At 38.9% G+C, this 22,290-nt stretch overlaps 1 protein-coding gene across 1 annotated transcript in view; it reads right to left on the bottom strand.

Annotated features, from left to right (window-relative positions):
• Positions 1–22,290, bottom strand: part of CDH13 (cadherin 13) — a gene marked incomplete at its 5' end in the record, with an annotated part of 202,264 nt that overhangs the window by 54,327 nt on the left and 125,647 nt on the right. Inside the window, 2 exons of the mRNA XM_009084771.1 lie at positions 1,458–1,711; positions 2,731–2,913. Coding sequence (XP_009083019.1) covers positions 1,458–1,711; positions 2,731–2,913 — 437 coding nt within the window. The remainder of the gene's footprint in view (positions 1–1,457; positions 1,712–2,730; positions 2,914–22,290) is intronic.

A 22,290-nucleotide genomic window follows, 5' to 3' on the forward strand; every position in this document is an offset into this window, starting at 1 on the left:
GGTAATGCTGGATCATGTTGCTGTATCTGACAAGCAATACAAATCCCCTAAGTTTTCTATCCATAAACAAAAATTTATGTCATCACAGTGCAGTAAGAAATCTTTGGAGCAAAAGCTAAACTTTAGTATAAAAATTCTTTCTATAAATAAATACATTTAGAAAACAAAGGGAATGACATATGCTGAAAGTCATCCCTCAGATAAGCTGTTTTTTCAGTGGCAGAAGTCAAAGGTGTTTTTGATAGAGAAAAACTGAAATATTTGTATGCTATTAAAAAGATATTTTTGAGGTGATGCAGAGAGTTGAAACTTTTAATTATCTGCTTTGTCTTTTTCCTCCTGCCTTGGAGATGAACACACTCACCTGCTTAAATTCACTTTCTCCTCGTTGGAATCCAAGTCCTTTGCAGTGAAAAGCTTACCAACACTTGCTACTGACAGGGAACATCTTCAAGATCAGTAGCTTTCTTTTTTTGTAGAACAGTACATATGTCAAACCTTCTTTAAGGATTGCACAATCACTGCTAAATAACCTTGTGATAGCAGAGAAATCTATGCCTATGCTATAGATGGACATTGCACATTGTTCAAGTAAAGCTTTGAAGTCATTCTGACAAAGGTGTTTATGCCCTTTGATATACACTGATATCTAGGGGAAATTACAGCTTACAAGTAAGAATGAAAAATTTAATACAGCTGTAGATTTTAGTGGGAGTGCCTAACCTGCAGTTCTCAAATACTGAGAACAGCTGTCTGGAAAGTCAATTGAATATTAGAGTATAAAGTGATTGATTTCTCATTTTACAATGAATCTAAAACCAAAAGACCAAACCAAATGGATCAAAATATAGGATGATGACACCACGTAATACCTAGGTTTGCTCCTTGCAACATGACACATCTGTGGGATTATGTTATCATAATACAGAAATAATCATTTACTTTCATCTATCTGGACAAGGCTAAGTCTCAGCTTACTACAGCTGGAGTGTTTCACTGGGAAATATTTTCTCAGCTCTTTAATGTGGATGGATGATCATTATTTCACTGAGGGACATAATAAATTACCATAAACTGATTTAAACCCTATGTAAAATAGATAAATCATTTATAAATACATTTTCAAATTTTACATATCTTCTCTGTCTCTCATGAAGGAAGAGGAATAAACAAGCAGGTTAAAAGTAATTTTGAAACTACGCAAAGCTATGTGTATTGCTTGTGGCACTTGATTGTTCTACGGTAGGAAACTCATAACCTGGAAAACTATTGTTCCCTCTCTAATACAGTTCTGTGTTTTCATCATACTGAATCTCTTCCTGCAGGAAAAAAAAAGTCACTATATATGATGCAGAGCTGAAACAACTTTCATCTAATTCTGTACTGGCAGGCAAATTCTGGGGCACAAAGACATGTTCACTTTCTGATGGATGAAAATGAGAGGGTACTACACTCACCTGATAGTCTGATGTTGCAAGGTGTCTGGATCAGTGGCATTCACAGTTAACACAACACTGCCAATGGGGATGTTTTCTTGCTTTGTCACTGTCATGGGGTTTGGGTGGAAAACTGGGCCTTCATTCACATCCTCCACAGTGATCTGGACCGTTGCTGTGGAACTGGGGCCATAGGCAATGTCTGGAATCAGTGGGTCTTCATTTTCTACTTTGATCAGCAGTGTGTGAAACGCTGAAATCTCATAGTCTAAAGGCTGTAAAGCATAGCATAAAATCAGAGGGCAAGGTACAAAGACAGTACTTAGGACTTTTTCCTTTAGTCCATTGCAAACTTGCAGAAGACAATTAGCCAGAAAGAGACAAGAGCAGTCACTGCACCAAATACTTGGTCAGAGTTTAGCATAGACACATCTGCAGTTATAAAGTGCATTGAAGATAATTAACATAATAGACTTAAAAGAAGTTGGAGATTCTGCCCCAGAACATACACTTTTTTGCCATACCTCATATACATAATTCAGTTCTCAAATATACAGCTTTGTTCATGATGCAATATGCATTTAACAAACAAATAAGTCATACTTTGTAGCCGCTTATGACAATAACACAAGCTGCTTTCTCAACTCCTGTCTTGAAAAGAAAAGCACTACCATGGAAATAATGTCATTTGTCTTAAGAACTGAAAACACTCTTCCTGAAGTCAAACAGAGAAAATTCTGGTACAGGCAGGAACCAGGGATATTTTTTGGTTTTGTTTTGGTTTTTGGGGGGTTTTATGGGTTGGTTGGTCGGGGTTTTCTTGCAAGTGTACGACATAGAATTGTTCATACAGACAATTCATTTTTCCATGAGACTTTAGAAATGTGGGACCAAAGACAGCTCTCCAATTCAGTCTGCAGCCATGTCCCTTACTTCCCCGGCATTTGTATCTGTGTTCTCTAACAGAGAACAAAATGAGGCCCTTAAATTCTAACTGTACCTTCAGCCAACAAACAAAACTTTGTTGTAAAGTCTCATTATTAATTGTGATGCTTACAGCAAAACTGGCTGTTATTTAAGCACAATGGCAATACAGTTAGCAACAAGCAGATCTTATGACTAAAAAAATAAGGTTATTGTGAGAGAAGAAGAGTTTATACATATAGTTTGGACAAGGGCTGATAGCCAACTATATATCTATGAGTAACTTATCCCTGCTGTGCCTTCCATTCTGCAGTGAACCCACGGGATGGACTTCCTAGCAATAATATAGGACAAAGGAAATCATTCTTACTTTGACAACAGAGAGCATTCCCTCGTTAGTCTGGGGATTGGTATGGATCTCAAAGCTCTGCCCTGGATTCCCATTAATGATGGTGTAGACAGCTCTCCACGCTCCGGTCGCTGGGTCATCTCGGTCACCAACGGTTAGGTTCACTATTACACCTGTGACTCCCTCTTTCACTGTGGCTTGAAACTAGAAAAAAAAACATTAAAAAAATTGTTACTATTTTCAATTAATGACCACACACACAGAGGAAATATCCAAGGCAGCATTAATTATTTACCCCAAGAGGAGAAAGACAGAATCCTTGACCGAAATGGAATGTTATAGGCTGTAAATAATACATTCTCACTCATGAAATATGAGGCAGCACATTACAGCTGCTCTCCTCTTAAGAGATGGTAGATAAGCAGCGATGTGATAGGAATCAAGCTTTGGAAGATTCTGATCACAAGAAGACAGTTCATCTCATATTACTGGGAAGTGAAGCATGAAAACACATACAGTGCTGCCAAGGTGCATATGCTGTCAGAAAGAGAACTCTAGTCCTGGCTAAGGGAAGGGGTCGTTGTCTAATACAGACCACCTGTGCCTTCAAATGGACTATTATTTACAAACAATCCAGGTTTGCATTTCAGACTCTTATTTTCAGAAATTATCCCACCCAAACTAATTTTTCACTACATCAGTATTGACACATAATACATTTTTCCCCAAAACACATTCCCAGAGCATTTTCTGGAGCACTTGCTTGAAGACACTCAAGAATAATTGGACCTCATGCTACCACCTTGCCTGCATAACTAAAAGTCAGTGCTACTTTCTTTTTGCAGTGGAAGAATTTTTTATGACCTTTTGAGACGTGTTGCACTTCTGGATGATGTGACTAGCCAAGACCTATGAGAAAATTCTAATTTACCTTCCAGACAAACAGTGTATAACATCATTCTTATTTATGTAGGAAAAGCATTAAGCAAACCATTGGAAAAAGCTTGTAAGGGTCAGGCTTAATAATACTCCTCACCTTTCAAGTACTGGAGGCTGACGTGCTAAAAGCACTGTATATAAAAGTGATAAGATAATACCTACTTTATAGGTGGATAAACCAGAATGATAACATACCTAATCCTGAGAAGTGCTGAGCATCAGCACTACCATTATAGATCATTAGAAAATCTTAGCATTTCTAGGGATTAAGCCTTCAAAAGTCCAAAATTACAAACTTTAATGACACAAATAGGCTTTGCTGAATGTGCCCTGCATCTCTGGTGATGCTATGTCACTCAAGGGCAAAAGTCACCCAAGTGGCTTCAAGACCTGAATGTCTTTTGCTCTGCCTTACAGAGTACATGAAGTTATAACACTGCGCAGGATTTACTGAGAATATTAAATCCAGAAAATGACAACTTATTAATATATAGTTTTCACAATCTGGACAAAGTAATAGGTAAAATGGATTTCCTTATAATAAAATACAGAGGGAACAATTATGTCTTTCCCTGTGTTCAGTTATCTTTGTTTTCATTCCTTCCAATAAATTTGACTTATCTTTCCAAACCCTTTTTCAATTTTGCTGTATAATTTGAGTGTATGCATTCAGTTCTAGCTTTCCAGCCCCAAACCTGATTTTATAAAAGGATGACATTAATGATTGGCTAGTTCTATCTTCTTTGGTTTATCTAAAAAAGAATTTAAAGATTCTTTTGATTTTGACAGTTAATATGTAACAGGTTGTGACTGAGCTTTGTTTCAGACAGTTCATTAAGCTCATTTGCAGTTTAATTAACTCTAAATGATAATAAAACATTATTTTTGCTTGCTTTGAAGCAAATCAAAAGAAAAGCTCTATTAAAAATCTTGGAAATAACAGAAGAATGATTACCAAGATTGTATTCCTTCAGGCTCAGCAAAGTGCTGTCACTGGAAAGCAGACTTGGACACCTCTTACTCTAATTGAAAATAAGCAATTAGCCTGGTGGATATTTCTGTATTATTTCATATTAGCTCACCTTGAGCAGGTATAATATGAGACATCAGAACTACAAGGGTCAGAATTTTTCCCCACAAGTATGCAGCAGCAAACTGTTTCTATTTAGCTATGCAATAAGGTGACTACACTTCAAGGAGCCTAATGCTAAAGAATCTAACCCTTAGATTTGACTGGGTGTCTGCTCCTAATTCATATTGATCCTTCTGAAAAATCTTTTGCTTAATCCTCTAGTCTGATTCAATTAAGTGTTCAATACTCCCTGACTCACCTTGGGAACAGTAAGAACTGTTAGGGTGAAATATTTAAAGGTCTGTCTGTGTTATTCAGGTACATAATTGTGAAGCCAGTGAGATGAATTCATTATTTTTACCCCACTAGTGTCAGATCGTGATGGAAAAGGTTACCATGATGCACCAACTAGTTCAAGAAATATCCAATGTCAGGTTAAGGATACCTCAATCAAGGATATCTCAGCTGGGGTTGGCTTTCTTCTGCATTCCTATTTCCTACTTATTTAGGAAGAGCTCTCAGTAGCTTCAGCTGAAGAGAGGCAGTAGTGCAGAAAGGGCACATAGACTTGCTGGGGGCACAAAACTGCTGAGCTTCTGACTCCTGCAGGTCAAGGAAATGCCAACGTCTACAGGCAAAGGCTGTGCCAAGCCAAATAATTTCAAGCATAGTGGCACACTCACCCCTAGCATCCTTCACATTTCAGAAATGACCAGAGAAACACAGAGGGTATTTGAAGCTGTCTGGAACATTAGACTAAAATCTGTTCAAGATGCATGAAAAAGCAGAATGATTAGATCACAGAAGTTGTCACATAGGTCTACTTTAAATTTATAATGTGAAAAGTGGAATAAATCACAGACTTGTGATTGCAAAAGACAAATATCTACTGTGAAATAACTTGGCCCAGAAAAATATAGTGTACATTATCTAGAAGGTGAACTTTTTTGCCTGTTCAGCCACCTTTATATAAAGAATAGACTTGCTAGCATTTAGAAAAATCTCTTACATTTATACTGAATCCCTTTCAAAAACAAAAGTAAAGAAGGGAAGTTAAATGCTATGAAAGGACAAAAATAGGAATTAGATTTGGAAATAGAGAAAAGATAACCACAGGTTCATCATATTTCACAGTGAAAGGTTTACACTCTCAAAGTGCACTGGGAGAATCTGAACCAGTGCTCTAAAATAAAACCCCACAGTGCCTAACACAAATAATTGGTTCACAAGTTAATTGATTTTACTCGTTTTAAATATCTGTTCATCCCCTAAGCACCACTATAAATTAAGAATAAAGTAGATGAGTTCAGTACTTTATTTAAGCTGCTATCATTTGGACCCCTATTAAAAATAATAACTTGGAAGGAGAATACCCTGGGCCAGAGTGGATTTGGCAGGAAGGAGTTATGTGCATTACTACTACTGAGTATTTGAATACGTGAGGTTAACCTCTCTGTGGAGTGATATAGCCTACTGTCATTTATTGTGCTTATCATGCATACAGCCTAGAAATGTTAGCAATTCTGTCATATTTAGAGTTTAATAAATATCGGGGGGGGGGGGGGCATTCCCTTGTTTCTACACCCAAAATCTTATGACCAAATTCAGGAAGACAGACAGCAGACTGATAGAAACTTAGACGGAAACACTGAGTGAACAGCAGTCAGTCATCTGGTCTTTGCAGAGAAATGAAACTTTTAATGGGGAGCTGAAGGACATCTAGGAAATAGAGTGATGGATGTAGATGAAGAGTTCCTCCAGGAGTGTGAGGACAGCTTGTGAGGATGCACAAACAGACTTGACAATGTAATGAGGCAGCAAAGTTTGCTATCATGATGGACTGATGGAAGCAGATATGGACCACTGGACATTCTTGTGAGTGATCACAAGTGTGGTTCCCATGGACATGGAGGTCCTTGAGGGTGACAGCAAGCGGCTTATATTTCTTACAACACAGAAGTCAGTAAAAGGATGGCAAGAAGACGAGTAACTTTCCAAACAACTGTGCTAGAATACAGCCCATGTAACTGCACCCAGCACAGTTCTGTGCAGAAGAGCTAATCTTAGTCCAGCAGTCAAACTACTCCTCCCTTACCTGGGTCTTGTAAACTTAATTTTAGTGGCTGTTTCCTGGAAAGGCCAGAATATAATCTAACACTGAGCCAAATCCTCCTCCACGCTGAGCTCTGTGGTGAACTGGTGGGACACTGCAGTGGTAACTCTCACTGACAGCAAAATGCCTCTGGATGGTCTCAAGACAAAACAATCTTGTCAGATTTCCACCATGGGGCAGGTACATGAAAAGATCATTTTGTAAAATGTTATCACCTGAGAATCCAGGCACTAATCCCACCTCAGTCTCAAACAAAACTGGAAATGGTGCTCAGCCTGTGTGAGAATCAGACTCTTACCTGACAGCCTTATTTAAAGATTCTGTAGTAAATGAGTTTCTGTTTACTGACTTCTCAGAGCTGAAGCCCAAATGAACTTAACTGCAGCAGAATCACCTGAATGTCTGCTGTCCAGCAACAGCATGAGCAGGCAGTAATAACACTTTTATGAAGCCACTAAAAAACTGTCCCAGAGTGAGGTACTGACATACTCAAATTAAAGAGCTGCCATGAGCAGCAAACACAATGCAAGATGAACGTGTCTGGGGTTGGTGATCACTACCCCATGGCTCATTAAGATTCTGCATGCTGTGATTCCCAATCAAGAACAAACAAATTAAAACTGTATGTCAGTTTGCATTTATCAGGGTGATATTCCAGTTGAAGGTGTTCTGTGCTGCTATCATGTGTTTGTTTCCTCGTCTGTATATCATAAAAGATGAAAAATAATGAGGTAAATTAATTCATATGTCTCTGTTAGAAGTTCCACAGGGAAATTGTATTATTGTAATTGTCCTCCTCCACTGAAGTCCACTGCTTTTGCAACCATATTTTGTCTGTTTAATTTCTTGAAAATATGATGACAAGCTTATAGAATCCCTTGCAACTGCTTGCTTTGTGCCTTTTCCTTTGTATGGAAGGAAATTCAGTATGTGTGTACCTGAGTTTCCAAGATTTATTTGTTAAGGAAACAATACATTTTCCATAACTCTGAGTGTGGAATATCTCCAAGAACAAATGAATTTTCAGAGTGATCAGAAAGGTTTGCATTCTCAATCAATCAGGAATGAGAATCTCATGAATGTCAGTAATGGGCATTTCTTGTGGAATTCACTGGGACACAAAGCCCAACTTGTCAGATAATAATAAACCAAGGCACCTGGTGCTGGGAGCTCAGCAGACATCACAGGCAGATCAAGTACTAGCAGGAAATACTTAGCATAACATTTGTGCATCGAACAAAGTGATGCTGCTGATTCTTCTGTCACCTTTCATCTCAGCAGCAGGACCCATGTGCTGCTCTGCTCCTGTGAGCCTCAGCAGGCTGGAAAAACAGGACCTGAGCAAATGCAGTTCATACTGAACTCTTCATGTGAACAATTTAAGAGACAATTTCGTGGTCAAGACAAATTCTAACTTGATATTACATTCTCCCCAATCTCTTACAGATTTTGAAGGCATTTTCACTCTTAAGACTGTGCGTAGCCTTTCCTATGTGGACACAAATAGCAACTGTATTTCACTACAAAAATATCTGTATTAATGTAACAGATTAAGTTGATGCAAACTGCACACCAAGCAACACATGAAGCACTTTGGAAGCCATTTAGATGAAAGACACTATGTAAATATAAAGCATTATCATAGCATGACAAGGATTTGATGGTGTAAACTAGATGCAAACCAGAAATTATAGCTGTGAGTCACCTAAACAGGCTTTAGTTATTGTCATTGTCTTACTGCCATAATGCTGGCTCGTAGGCATGAAATTATTTCTTAACTTAAAGTGTTTCTTTCAGCTTATTCTCTATTTTTTCTAAGTACATAATATTCTTCCATCTCCCTAGTGAAATTACAGAAAGAATTCAATTGTAGCTTAGAAAAAAAAACCTTCCCGAATACATGAAATTGACCATAATAATTCTGGATGCATTTTCACTTTTCATTTTTGAATGATTTTCACAGGCTCTGGATTGTAAATGCCTTGTGATCTTTGAAGGCACATACCAGTTACTTTACAAAGTAAAAGTAGAACTCAGTAATGAAAGACTGAATGAATATTTCTGTCTGCAAAAACTTTGTTGCAGGCTGCAACCAGAGCAACAAATCCAGAAGATCAGTTAACCAAAAGTAAAGCTAAAGATCCAATTCAGCTCTCTTCAACATGGCTATGATTTCTGCAGGCTCTCTGAATTCCTGCTTTTTCACTGAGAAACACAAAGGTGCTTAATACCACTGATGTTGACCATAAACAATCAAAAAAAGGCAAGTTTCAGCATGACTTAATCTTGGTTTGCTGCTCATCAGTTTACTTGGAAAAGTATTCAAACAAACATACAAACAAGCAAGCAAACAAACAAAACAAGAATCAGGCTGTTTCCCCCATTATCTAGATATAAATCCCTCTCTGAACAGTTTTCCATCAGGATAAAGCCAAGCTACCTCTGATATTCAGTGAGGAGAACACTGCAAGAACTCTTTAGGTATTAAAATTCATGATTGTACAGGGTGAGAATGCAAAAATAACAGGGTAGGATGGATGGATGGATGGATGGATGGATGGATGGATGGATGGATAACCCACTGGGTGCTGCAAAGGTTGCCTGTAAGGTTGCCAGAATAGGAATATGAAGAGTCCTTCTTTCCCTCTGGTGAACACCGTAAATCTTAGAAAACTTTGGAAGATCTATGGAGTAAGATCTTCATAAGGTTCACAAATCAATTTAAAGAACTTTCTTCCTGCTTCTTTCTCACAGAAGAGCTGAAAGCCCATTCAGAGCTGATGTTGCATTTGATCCTCTCATTTATGTTCTTGTAGAAGACTAAAAAGCCATTCAGGGACTGTAAATAAGTGATGTTGAAGGATATCTGAAAATAGGTACATTTTTGAATTGTTTCAAGACTTTTGTTTACAGCAGATTTTGACTCTTTCTCAGCCCAGCTCAGGGCCTCACTGAGTAAAGGCAAAAAGATAATTCTAACATGTATTAATCATATGTTGAAGTCTTCAAAGCCTGTTACCTCCAGGTATACATCAAATGTAGCACAGTTGTCTGAAGATTCAGAAGCAAGACAAACATACTCTCCTATTTTTTTCCCCAGAATATATAAATAATTTAGAAAGGATTCATTCTTTTTCACTTTTCCACTTATAAATGCAAGGTGCATTCACTTCTTTACAGAATAAATCGTGTACCCACAAAAATAGTGGACAGTTCTAAAATGATGGCTGTATCATAGAAAAGCAAATACTCTTTCTCCAAGTGGACAGAGGACAGGGAAAGGTCACTATATTTATTGCATTTAAGTGCTTTTGAGAAAAAACCTCAAATAATGATGTTATTTTCCTAGCTATAAAGAATTCTTTCACCACAGGTAGAACAAACCTTATGTTTAAAACAACAGCATCAGAGAAAATGATGATCTGACCAAGCTTGAAAGAGCAGACTACACCTATTCACCTGTTACAGCACCAGTGTTGCCTAGGGACCAGGGAGAGATCTGCCTTTCACATTTATGAGGCCACTTGTGCTGCATTCAACCAACCCAGCTACGAATTATTTCTTCCTCAGTGCACTTCCCATCAAGAGTAGTGTTAAGCCCATCTTCTTTCTAAGATGCTGGATGTCTTCTTTAAATGGAAGAAACTTTAAATAGAATAGACCTAGCTGGGTTTTTCTTTCTTTTTTATCCACTGCATTTTTAGGAGCAGAAAGGCTTTACAGGCTTCTTCGCCCCATCAATTCATACAGTTCTCAGTTATCCTAATGACTGTGACAAGGGAAGGGAAGGAAGCCTTGTTAAATGCTCCTCTTTCATTTTTAGCAGATTTTTTCATACCCAAACCAACTTTTCTGATGCTGAAAATTAACATCTGAGCATATATGGATGAGCTTTCTGATACTGCCTTACTACTAGGAAAAACAGGGGAAGTCACCTACTATTCATACTATAAGGAGCTCATACAATATACTGCTCCTATGCCAGTCCCAGTTACAGGTGAGATGCATTTGCTCCTTGGGTCAGACCCATAAAGCAACAAATTCCTCCTACTAGTTCCCAGACTGTCATGTTTTTGGGGTCTGGACATGGAAAAGGTTCTGAAAACATTTCCTTTCTAACCACTGAAGTTGTTACCTGCACCACTTAGGCTCCTTAACAGCAGGACAGATGAATTTACTCCTCTCTGAACACTGACGTGGTAGATAAAAGGTGAATTTTATGATAACATAAAGATTTACTTTTTTATTAGCATCAAGCAAAACATACATATACAGAGAGCAGTCAATTTGCTAGAAAGTTTGGAAGATTGAGAGGAGTGAAGGAGACATGACTCTAATGGCTTTAGTCTGCTCTCAGGTATAAATGAATGCACTGTGGCCTCTGTACTGCTGGCAGGGAGCTGGGCACAGACAAGAGCTTCAGTAGATCAAAACTATTGATGTATTTTAAATTATAGTCATGTTTACCTTTAGGAAATAGACAAGGGAGTTGGGGGATTTGGGGACTTTTCTTTATGAAGAAAACATCTAGGATTTAATTTCATAAATGTATGAAAATGGTATTTTAGTGCTATAAAAAAAGCAAACTAATGGGAGATTAAAAGAAGTCTTCATTCTAAATAGGTCAAAGCCCAAAACTTTTCTAGATGAAATTCTAGAAGGATCTTGTTCATCTCTTTTAGTAACTGAACAATGCAAGACTGAACCATATTCTTACCAGGTTCATTGGGAAAAAGCAGCATATGCATCCAAAGGAGAAATCTGGTCTTTCCTGCCCTGAAAGGGCATTGATTCCAAAGAAGATAGCTATTCACTGTGCCAGTTTACAGCTGATCATGACCCAAGCTGCCAACAACAGATGTTTTGACAGTGGTTAAACTTCACAGGGTCTTTGGTGAGCAGTGCCTAGCAGCACCATTCAAAGCAACTTGTATCTCTAGAATATTTCAGCTACAAATTTAATCAATTCCCTGAACTTCTGGCATTTTAGGTTGTGCCAGCTGATGGGGATGAGATGCCCTAGATTTACAAGCCCCTCCAGCTGAGAGCTGTCTGAAGTTAGCCCAGTTTGAAAACTCCTTTTTGGAAGCAGATAAGAACTCTGCAAGGTTTCACACTGTTCCAGTGGAAGCAGGAGGTACAGATGGAAGTTTACAGGCAGTATTATCTGCAGTGATACAGAATCTGTCTGAATTTTAAAAATGAAATCTCTAGCCAGCATTTTGTTTTATGTGAAAAAACTGGGTGGGGAAATGAGATTTTGGGCTGAACACTCCATATTTCAATCCATCTGAACACAGTAAGTCTTCCAAGTCTGCTGACAAAGTGATGAATGAAGTCTACTTCATGTAGTTTCTTCTGCTGGATATACATGACTTTTTTTCTCAGATTATCTAGTCTGCATCTGCTTTGCTCAACACTCATTGAGCAAAACATTTCTGCTCTATCAAAAAGCTATGATACAAGAAGAATCATTTAGAGACCAAAGACATAGGTGAACTTTCATGATTCATGGTCTCTTTCTTTTTCTGTTTTCCTTCCATAGCAGAAAAATCTTTGTCATATTCTGAACATCCAGGTAAACACAGAGGTCTCATTACCCCGACAGGGAACAATGAGGACCTGGGGTCCCTAGATCTATTAGCCCAGGAAAATTCTTTTCCCAAGGTCAAGAACAAAGAATAATAGAAATAAAAGCAGTGTATTTGACTAATGGCTATGGAATGATCTGAGCCTCCCCACAGAGCACTCTGATAGGAGGTTTCAAAAGGCAGAGTGAGCTCACTGGCAGCTGGGGTGACTTGCTTTGAAAACACATGTGATTTAAGCATATATTGAGACACCCAGTGCTGCACAGTGATTGAAACATGCAGCCACAGATGTATGGTTTGGCATGGCACAGCTGCAAAAAGGTCAGGAAAAGCCCAAGGTATGCTAAGTGGATTTATTGCTTTCTGCTTTAAGGACACTGACGGCCTCCATCTCTCACCACTCAGCTCCTTATGCCAGTGCTTATTTCATATTTCCTTGAAAGAAAAATATTTGTAATAAAGGAGAATGAAACATTCCTATTGTAAGTACCCAATGTGTGCTTATTTCTTGTCTAAAATGCCACAAAGGGAACATCCAGGGCCCTTTCATTTTCTCACCTGTAATTTATGTTTTCCTAACCAAACATCCTTAGCACACACATCCTTCTGGAACACAAATGTTTGCAGCCTCACCTGGATATGTTTTGTGTAAATGGATAAGTATCCATTTACTCTTTTTTATTAATAAGGGGGATAAAAACTAACTAAGGATTTTTATATATCCTGATAATGATTCTCTCTTAGCTATGTAGAGATTGGGAATGACTACAATTTGATGGCAATGCTCCCCAGTTTATGTGTCTGAGCACCAAGATTTAGCAGGGAGGTCAAGACAGGCCAAGGCACTACACTTGTGCTCTGGACAGAAAGATGTGCCTATACACCATGAGGCCCATATACAGTGAATCAAACCTGCCAGACCTACCTTGTACAGGCTGCAGAGGTCACCTGAACCTGGTACCTCATAGCAGCCTTCCAGTACCTAAAGGAGGACTACAAGAAGGCTGGAGAGAGACTTACATGGGCATGCAGTGATAGGACAAGCAGGTCCATACTCATGCACATTTCTAACCTTCAGGGAGATGCCGGGAGGGAAACCACCCATCATGGAGCAGGGGTGCTGAATTTTAAGGATCTTTGCCAAAAGAGTTGAAAGATGCCACATTCCTGGAAATGTTCAAGGCCAGGTTGGACAGGGCAAACCTGGAGCAACATGGTCCAGCGGAAGGTGTCTATGCTCATGGCAGGGGGTTGGAACTAGATGAGCATTAAGGTCCTTTCCAACCCAAACCATCCTGTGGCTCTATGATTCCATGAACAGTAAAAATGACTTGTCCCAATGGCACCTCATGGTTATTGTGTCTGTGAAGATCATCACTGTAACATGTTGCTGGAAGGTGAGAAGCATCAAACTGAGCACAAATGTATTCCATGATCCCTCTGGGTGGGAGCAGGCAGTCCAATGCACCTCACCTCTGCAGCCAGCAATCACTAGAGCTGACCCTTGCTAGGATGCCCAGATTCCATACAATTCCCTCATCCTGGTCACAGCTTCAAAATCCTCAGGCAGCAGCTTAAGCCCTCCAATTCCAAACAGACCAAATGTCTCATGCAACTAAAGGCAATTCCCAGGAAATACTTGTGACATCAGTATGATAAATAAATATTTGGTAATATCTTTGGTTTATATCAAAAAGTTTTTCCACGGGGTTGAATGCTTATTAAATCAGGACAGGTATGGAGAACATTAGTTTATTAAGTGGCTGTGCTATTCCTCTCTCTCATGACTGCTTCCCTTTCTTCTGTAACAAACCTCCACATAATATGCTCATACATCTGCATCAATATTGCCACCCTGAACTCTTCCCAAGGAGAGTGAGCAAGTACACTAGCAATTAATTGGATCCTAACACCCATTTCTAGATACAGATTTTTCAACTGAGCTTGCCAGTTCTAGGGGAAATCATTTTAAGGGACAATAAATACCACTTTATTTCTGTACACAGCAGTATGATATAGTGTGAGCAGCCACCCTTCCTCCCCTTGGAAGGCAGAAAAATGCTGTGCTTGCAGGTAGCTAGAAACATATCCTATTTCTTGCTTCTGAGTAAGCTCATAATTAGAGTAGAAACATGAAGAACAATTTCAATGGAGCTGTAAAACTCCAACAGGAGGGAAAAAATCTATTTGAGGTTAGAACAAAATCTTTTTTTAATCTGGCTAATGCTACTTTTGTGCTGATGCTGATCATTATATTTATGACTAAACTGTGGGACATTCCAAAGCATTGACACCTGACTTCACTTACTAGAAAAGCAATCACTTTCAGATATTCAGCTTGGTGATTAATATGTAGATACCTAATTTTTAGTGGATTAAACCATGTTGTATCAATTTGGTGGTCTTTAGGATTTATAATCAAACCCTGACGACATCTGATTAATGCCAGCACAGGCTCCCTGAACCTTGCAATATTCTTGTTCCTTTGGAGCTCAGATCACAGCAGGCTGATTACCCCCTGATTATCCTGAGTAACTGGGGTCAGAGGTTCACTGGCACCACAGAACACATTTAATTCAATCAATTCGGTTAGTGAAGCAGTTGGGGAAAAAAAGTTATTCCAATTGCTATAACATAGCATTAGAAAAATTGCCCAGGATTTCTGTGCTCCAACTGATGAGCATTTTTGCTTAATTTCTAATTTAATATTCTGCTGGGGTTTGCAGCTTCAATTACTTGTGATATTTTCACTCATAAAGTCAGGAGCATTGAGCTTGGAGGGGGAAAGGAAAACCAGAGGAAGAATTACTGCCTGTATTAACCTGTATCATAACCTCTGCTGCACACACACACACTTTCACAGCTCAGTTGTGGTTTTCCTGGTTACACACTCTACTGATAGCTCAGAAAAGTCCCCTTGATTCTCTCCATTTGCCTCTTTTGCCACTACTAGATTTTTGCACTACTTTTACTTTTGGTGGATTTTAAATATTGTTTAGTACCACTTCATTTGTCTTAACGCAAAGAGACCTTGATCACCCATGATACACCATAGTCCTTCATTCAAACAGCCCAGAGCCCTTGTGTGTGCTCAGGTGGAGTTTGGGGAGCTCTGTACTTCAGTCACCTGAAGCAGCAAGCACAATGTCTCTGATGAAACACATAAAAGGATCTCTTACTACTCCCTGAAAGCCTCAAGGAACATCACTTCACATACAAATGCCCAGCAGCTCAGTTTGACTCCTGCTAGCTAGTTATGCATCCTACGTAATGATCCTGAGTCTGCTGCTACACAGATACTCCTTATTGTGAGTCCTGAGGCTACAGCCACAGCCTCTGGCTCTGACTTCTGACCCCAAGGTGAGCTGGTTATCACAGTTTCAGGGAACTAATGATCAAGGACAACTTCCATTGCAATTCAAAAGGGGCAACAGAGATCTAGCAAATGTGAGAGACATCACCTCTAGTAAATTTGGACTTAACATGGAGCTTCAGCCCAATGAAGAGAGAGCAACATGCAAGAAAGGTTAGCAAATACATGAACATGACCCCAAATGATCCCAAAGGGAGGAAGAAGAAATCTGTATGAGCATCATGTTTGTCCTGGCAAAGAACTCCAGGTGCTGACAACTTACCATAACAGCCCAATCACAAACACTGGAATGAAAACACCAACTTCATGGCTCAGAGGAACAAGGAAATGATGAAAGTTATAGCAGGAAAAGCAGAATAACCAAGAAGGTTGTGCACAACAATTTTGTATCTGTTGTATTATTACTATTGAAAATTCTGCTAAACTGAAGAATATTTCTTTTATTTTTTTCCCAGTAATACAATCTGAATTAACAATGATTCTTGGATTAGGATGGACTTGGACCAGTTGTCAACTTTACTAACAATAAATTCTTGGCTTTCTATATAAGATGAGCTTCCCCTTTGCCCATCAACAAGATTTTGAGTGCAAGAACACAACGCTAGGGAGAGTTAGCCATTGTTTGCAGTGCTGCTTTAGAAATTAAAGCAACTTTCCTGAATAGAATTTTTTAATAAAGGAAATTAAGTCTTAGACCTCCGTTTTCACTGCAAGCAGCAGAAAGTTGCAATTTAATCCACTCCTTGCCCATGGAGAAGACCCTTTTTCTGTATGTTCCTCTGGGGTTCTTTGGAATGAAAAATGCTACATAGTTATAAAACTTTCTGTTAATGAAACTCACTCTCAACTAACTCTGGAATTGATGAATCTCCTCTTAAACCCCTGTGTACATTTGCCCACAGCACTAACCCTGACACAGCTGTCAGGATTCTTTACCTTAAGATAAATCCAAAATAGAAGCTGCAGGATAATTGCAGGTCAGAAGTTTGGTGCATTAGCAGAGAGATGTGGAGAAGATCACAGTGTGCCTAAATGGGACATAAAGCTAGGGAGCCTATAGAAAATACCCATAGAGCCCCACACAGTACCTACAGACTCTTGTTCATGTATGGAAATATTCTTAGCCTGCTCTACAACAAAATCCAAATCAAATAGAAAGAAAACACCCAAATGATATAATCAATTCTCCATATGAAACACAAAACCACATGTATAGAAGAAAATAGACAGCAGCAAAACCTCATCACATTAAAATGCTCAAAATATATACACTCTTCTCCTCCTGTGCTGAGGATGAAAAAAGAAGAAACCACATATAGCAGATGTTAGTTTCATCACTTACTCTGTACTGGAAATGCATTGTGGACAATAAAGGCGATTTAATGTTGTGAAAACAGCAAAACACTGTTGAGCTGTGCAAGAAGTAGCACTGTGTGCAAGGCAGAGGCAGGAATTCTTCCATCTGCTCAGTGCTGGGGAGCCCCAGCTGGATTACAGTCCCTGATTCCTGCCCATAGAGTGGAAGGGAAAGAGGCAGATGTGTAACGCTCTGTGTGTTGCCTTCATAGTGGACAAGGCCAAGAAGTGATGGACTCCAGTGGAGGCAAAGAAAAGTCTCATCAGTATGAAGGCAAACCTTGTTACTAGCAGGGGAGCTGAAGGACTGCAGTGCATTTCTGGGAGATCACAGATACACACAACCTTGTCAACCTAGAGCTCTTGAAGGAAAAACAAGCAAATACTGGAAATTATACAAATGGGAGGGAGGGACTTGAGGCTATCTTGAGAACCCTACCCTGCAGATTTCATGATAAGCACAAATCCAAGAATCTATACAGAGCAAAACACTTTTGTTTAGTTTTCTAACATTTTTAAGGTTTGTGATGCTCATTAACCTCCAGGAAGCTGACTGGATTGTCAGGAATCTTTCCTTTTGTGCCCAAAAGCAAGTGATAGGAAGGAGCTTCCTAGCTGAGATTTCAGTCTCAAACTCCCTGTCACACAAGACTCTTCATTACACTGGATTTAGTGCTGACAGCTGGAGATACAAGGTGTAACTGCAAAATCACATTTGCCCTCCTTACTGCAGATAAGAGATGAAAATTGTGCCTCTAGCACTTGCTATCCTAGCTGCTTAGGTTCTCTTTCAGGACCAAAATGTAAGGAAAGGGGAGAGGAAAATAATTATGATCTCAGCTTAGGGGAACAAGAATGGTGGAACTAGATATCCAAATGTAATTGTTTTGAGGCTTTTTGCAACGTGGGCACTGTAACATAATTCCTGCTCCAGTTACAACTCCTCCATTCTCACTAGTGAATTAAACACTCTTCCCTTGCAACCCCACAGGAACAAACTTCTCCTGCCAAGCAGACAAGATTTCTGAGGAAAATAATGCTTTTTAATGAATCTCAACCATTACTTGATAATTTTCCTGAATTGTCTGGCAAGGAGAAATTTAAAGGCCTGCATTTAAATTCTGAAGCAGCTATGAAATGAAGGAAGCAGATTGATTCTCATTCTGTTCCAATACTCTCATTGCCAAAGTGATTTTATCAGAAAAAATAGAAGAAAAACCCCAAAAGCCACAATCTGAGCCTGAGAATTCAGCTGTCAACCTCAAGCCATTGAAAATGTTTTGTTTTGTTTACAATATAGACCCTTAGAAATAGGGTATGCAGAATAAACATTTCCAGAACTCCTGGAACATATCATCCATTCCTTCCTCACATGAAATTCATGCAGAATGCCACTCTTGCATTGCCCACAAACCATGCCAACAATAGGAATTGCGACAGGCTGAGAGCACACTGTCTGGGATTTTTATAATCATTGTTTTCCATGGCAACATGTCTGTTTCACATGCTTTCAAAGCCTCCATAGCTGTATTCCATCTAATCTCTGCATTTTCTTGCTTTGTTTAGCACTTCCAGGGAGCACCTGCCATGCTTCCATGCTGCTGCCAGACACATATAACACACTTAGTGTGTCTGAGGGCAGCTGACACGTGTTCCTTAGCTGCAAATTTCACAGCTATTACACCCAACCTTATCACCTCTCCCACTTTCCAGTCATTATTTGTCCCTTCCTTGGTGTTCCCCAGCTTCTAGCTAAGAAATTACATAGCCTCTACTAACAGTGTAAATGCCAACCCAAAAGATTAAATGCAGCTGCCATGTGCCACCTTATTCTGTCAGGGAGAACAGATAATGTCCTCGGAGTCCACCTGCCAATCTTCTACATAGATGGCAAGGGAGTTTTCCAATTGGATCCTGGGTGTCCCAGTGCCTAGGTTTTGCTGAATAGCCTTGAAGAGATGGGATTTAAATTGTATTGAGGGTATTAGTCTAAAGTGACTGAAGTGGAGAGTATACTTCTCGTTTATATCCCCAGAGTGATAAATGTGAGAGTGGAATTTCTTTTTTTTTCTAAGGCAAAGAAAATGGGAAACCAACACGGATTTCAGGCACATGAGAAATAGCTTATGAATTTAGATGATAGTTCAGCAGAAATAAATTGTACATCTGTTCATTCATTTTAATAAAGCAGGGAAATGACACACTGCTGGAGCCCTTTGAGAACGTTGGTATTTTTAAATGATGATCCTATAATAGTAGCATTAACATTTGTAATGCTGCCCATACTTTATGAATTTAAGAAAAATAAATTTATGAGATAAGTGAGCTTCAACCTATAGCCTGGACTGTGGGCATTTAAAAGTGAATGAGGTGCTTCCTGAATACCTTCAAATTAGTTCAGGAAAGACACTACAATAGCTTTTCTATGTAACACAGATAATCCTCTATGCATGTGTCGACAAAGCATGCTTATTATTCCTGAATAAATAATTTACATGTGAAACATGTAGCTGAATGCATTTCTTTCTGCTGACTAGTACCCAGTGCCTGTATTTGTAGGCAGCTACAATCTAGAGCTTCCCTTGAAAGTAGTACTTTAAAGCAACAAACTCGATGCTTTTCTTGGCTGTACACATGCATGGAAACATGGACTTTCTGCTGAATTCAGGCAGGAATATCACCTTTCTCTTGCATCTCCCACAACACAGAAGCTAGAAATGGAAAAGGGATGAGCTGAATACAATTGCTGCATTGTTTCTATTTTAGCATTATTTATAAAGGCGATGTGCAAATTTCAGAAATAAACAAGTGAGACTGCAGGGGATGCTGCATTTTAAAAGCTTATGTTTTGATTTTCCGAACTGATCTCCATGGGAAATAATAGATTGAGAGCTCAATAATAACAGTCATGTTTTCTTTAAAAGCACAATTAGTAAGATCATTAAAATTCCCTTTTAATCGATTGCATTAAAGCAATTGCTACCACAGTAAAGAGAATCTAAAACAGATTACTTGCTCACATACTGCTCTTTGATCAACTGAGATCATCCTCATTCAAGAAAAGGGAAAACAAGCAAACCCAATACCCTTTAAAAGTGGTGAAGTTCAACTAAAATCAGATGTCAGAATCCAAGACCTTTTTTAATGCTCCTTACACTGTTTCCCACTAACACACCAAGTAAGCCAAGAGTGAATGCTTAAATATTTTATCTTCCCAAAGCAAAGATTTCACAGAGGTGATGGTGGAACTCAATACTGCTGAAAGAGGTATCTCCCTGCTAACATCTATACCTGCATCCAGCAGCACATGAGTGTGACCATGTGCTCTGTATTGCTCACTCCAGTTCCAGCAGGCAGTCCAAAAACAATCTCAACAGGCAGTCTAGGTAAACAAGACTTGTTGCAATTTGATTCTCTTGTGAATACAGGAGAATTAAAGAAAAGAAATACCTCTGGGACACAGAGGACCCCTAGGCAAACAGTTTCCATTGACAGAAACCGTACAGATTTATTGATTGGAACTGCATTTTAATCAAATGGCTAGAGGAAAGAAAACAGTTTCCAGAGACTGCCAGTCAGTCCCAGCACGGGGCATGATAAAACTGTTTCTGCCAGTAATATCAGGCAGTGGCTATGTCAGAGTAAAAGGACATTAAAGAGTTCAACATCTGCAGGCAAAGTTGAATTTATTTACTTATGGCTTCAATTATTATTTAAGATGGAAAACTTGCAAAGGTCAGAGCTGCTAACTTGGAAAGTCTGCCCGTCATTTGTCTTCAGACATGCACTGTTTCTTAGCTTAGTTCAACACCAAATCAATTAATCAGGTACAGTGTTTTCCCTTTTCAAATGCCAGTTGTGTTACTTCCAAACATGGAAATATATTATGTGATTTCCAAATGGACTTGATGATACTAGGGGTCTTTTCCAACCTAAATAATTCTGTGAAATAGACAAGTAAAACCCAATTTCATTTGTGTTTTAATCCATATTAGAAAATTTAACTTTGGGACAATAGAACATCAGGTCCTCAGTGTAGGTAGGCAAACATCTGGAGGGCCTGTGTTTCTATTTATATAGATATGCATATGTATAAAACTGCAGATTTGCTTTATAGTCTAATCCTGCTCTCACATCTCCATGGAGCACTGTGCTTGGATGGGAGCCATAGCTTGGATACAGGCAGTTAAGAATATCAATACTGTAGATCTTTCCCCTTGATATTATTTCAGCAAGATGACAACTGTTGGTTTAGATTTAAACTTATTTAGCAGGATTGATTTTTCCTTATGTATCTTTTGAAAGTTTCTAATATTACCCCTTAGATTTTTCAAACTTTTTTTAACTAAAAGACTGCTTTCAACCCTTTAAACTCGTTGAGGACAGCAGAACTCTCCTTACCATCAGTCTTTTAAATGAAGAAAAATCATTGATCTGAGAACATCTGACAGTACCACATAACATATGGGCACTGCTGGCCTCAGTGACTGGAGATGGTCAAAACAGATGAGCTGGGGAGGAGGAAATAAAGCATAAAAGGAAAAAAATGAGCTGATGTGTGGAAGCAGACAGTGATGGTACTCGATTTATAGAAGAGAGGCAAAAAGTGTACATGGACTTCTGCGAGTCATAAGCAAACAGTCAATTTAAGTCAGGAAAACAGAAAGGTGGTTCCTAAGGGAAGCAGGTAGTGAGGGAAGGAAGAAGTGTTCACTAGAGGATAGTAACAAGAAACAGAAAAAGGAAGATCTTCCAGAAATAATACTAAAGGGGCAAAATCATAGGGACAGAAAGACGTTCATGAGATGACAAAGGTCAGAAAGAGCTTTTTATGAAATGCTCGAAGAAAGGTTTTCCATATAAAAAAGGCAGTGGGGAAAGCAATAAAAATAAGAGTGGAGAGAAAGGGGACATCACACTGAGCAAAAAGAACTCAATGGAATTGACACTGAAGTTAGTCTTGGTAGTTCTGAAGCAGGAACTGGAAACAGGAGTAGAGAGACGTTTAAGGAACATAAGATGCTCAGGCTTGGAGAGTCTTGACAGACCAAGGAGTTTGGAGAGGAAGGAAATTTTGAAGTTAATTACTAAAATAGGCTCAAAAGGGATAAACCCCAAAAGATAAAGAGTTTTCTGG

The sequence above is a fragment of the Acanthisitta chloris genome, unplaced genomic scaffold (genome assembly GCF_000695815.1).
Source record: "Acanthisitta chloris isolate BGI_N310 unplaced genomic scaffold, ASM69581v1 scaffold4841, whole genome shotgun sequence".
Lineage (NCBI taxonomy): Eukaryota > Metazoa > Chordata > Aves > Passeriformes > Acanthisittidae > Acanthisitta > Acanthisitta chloris.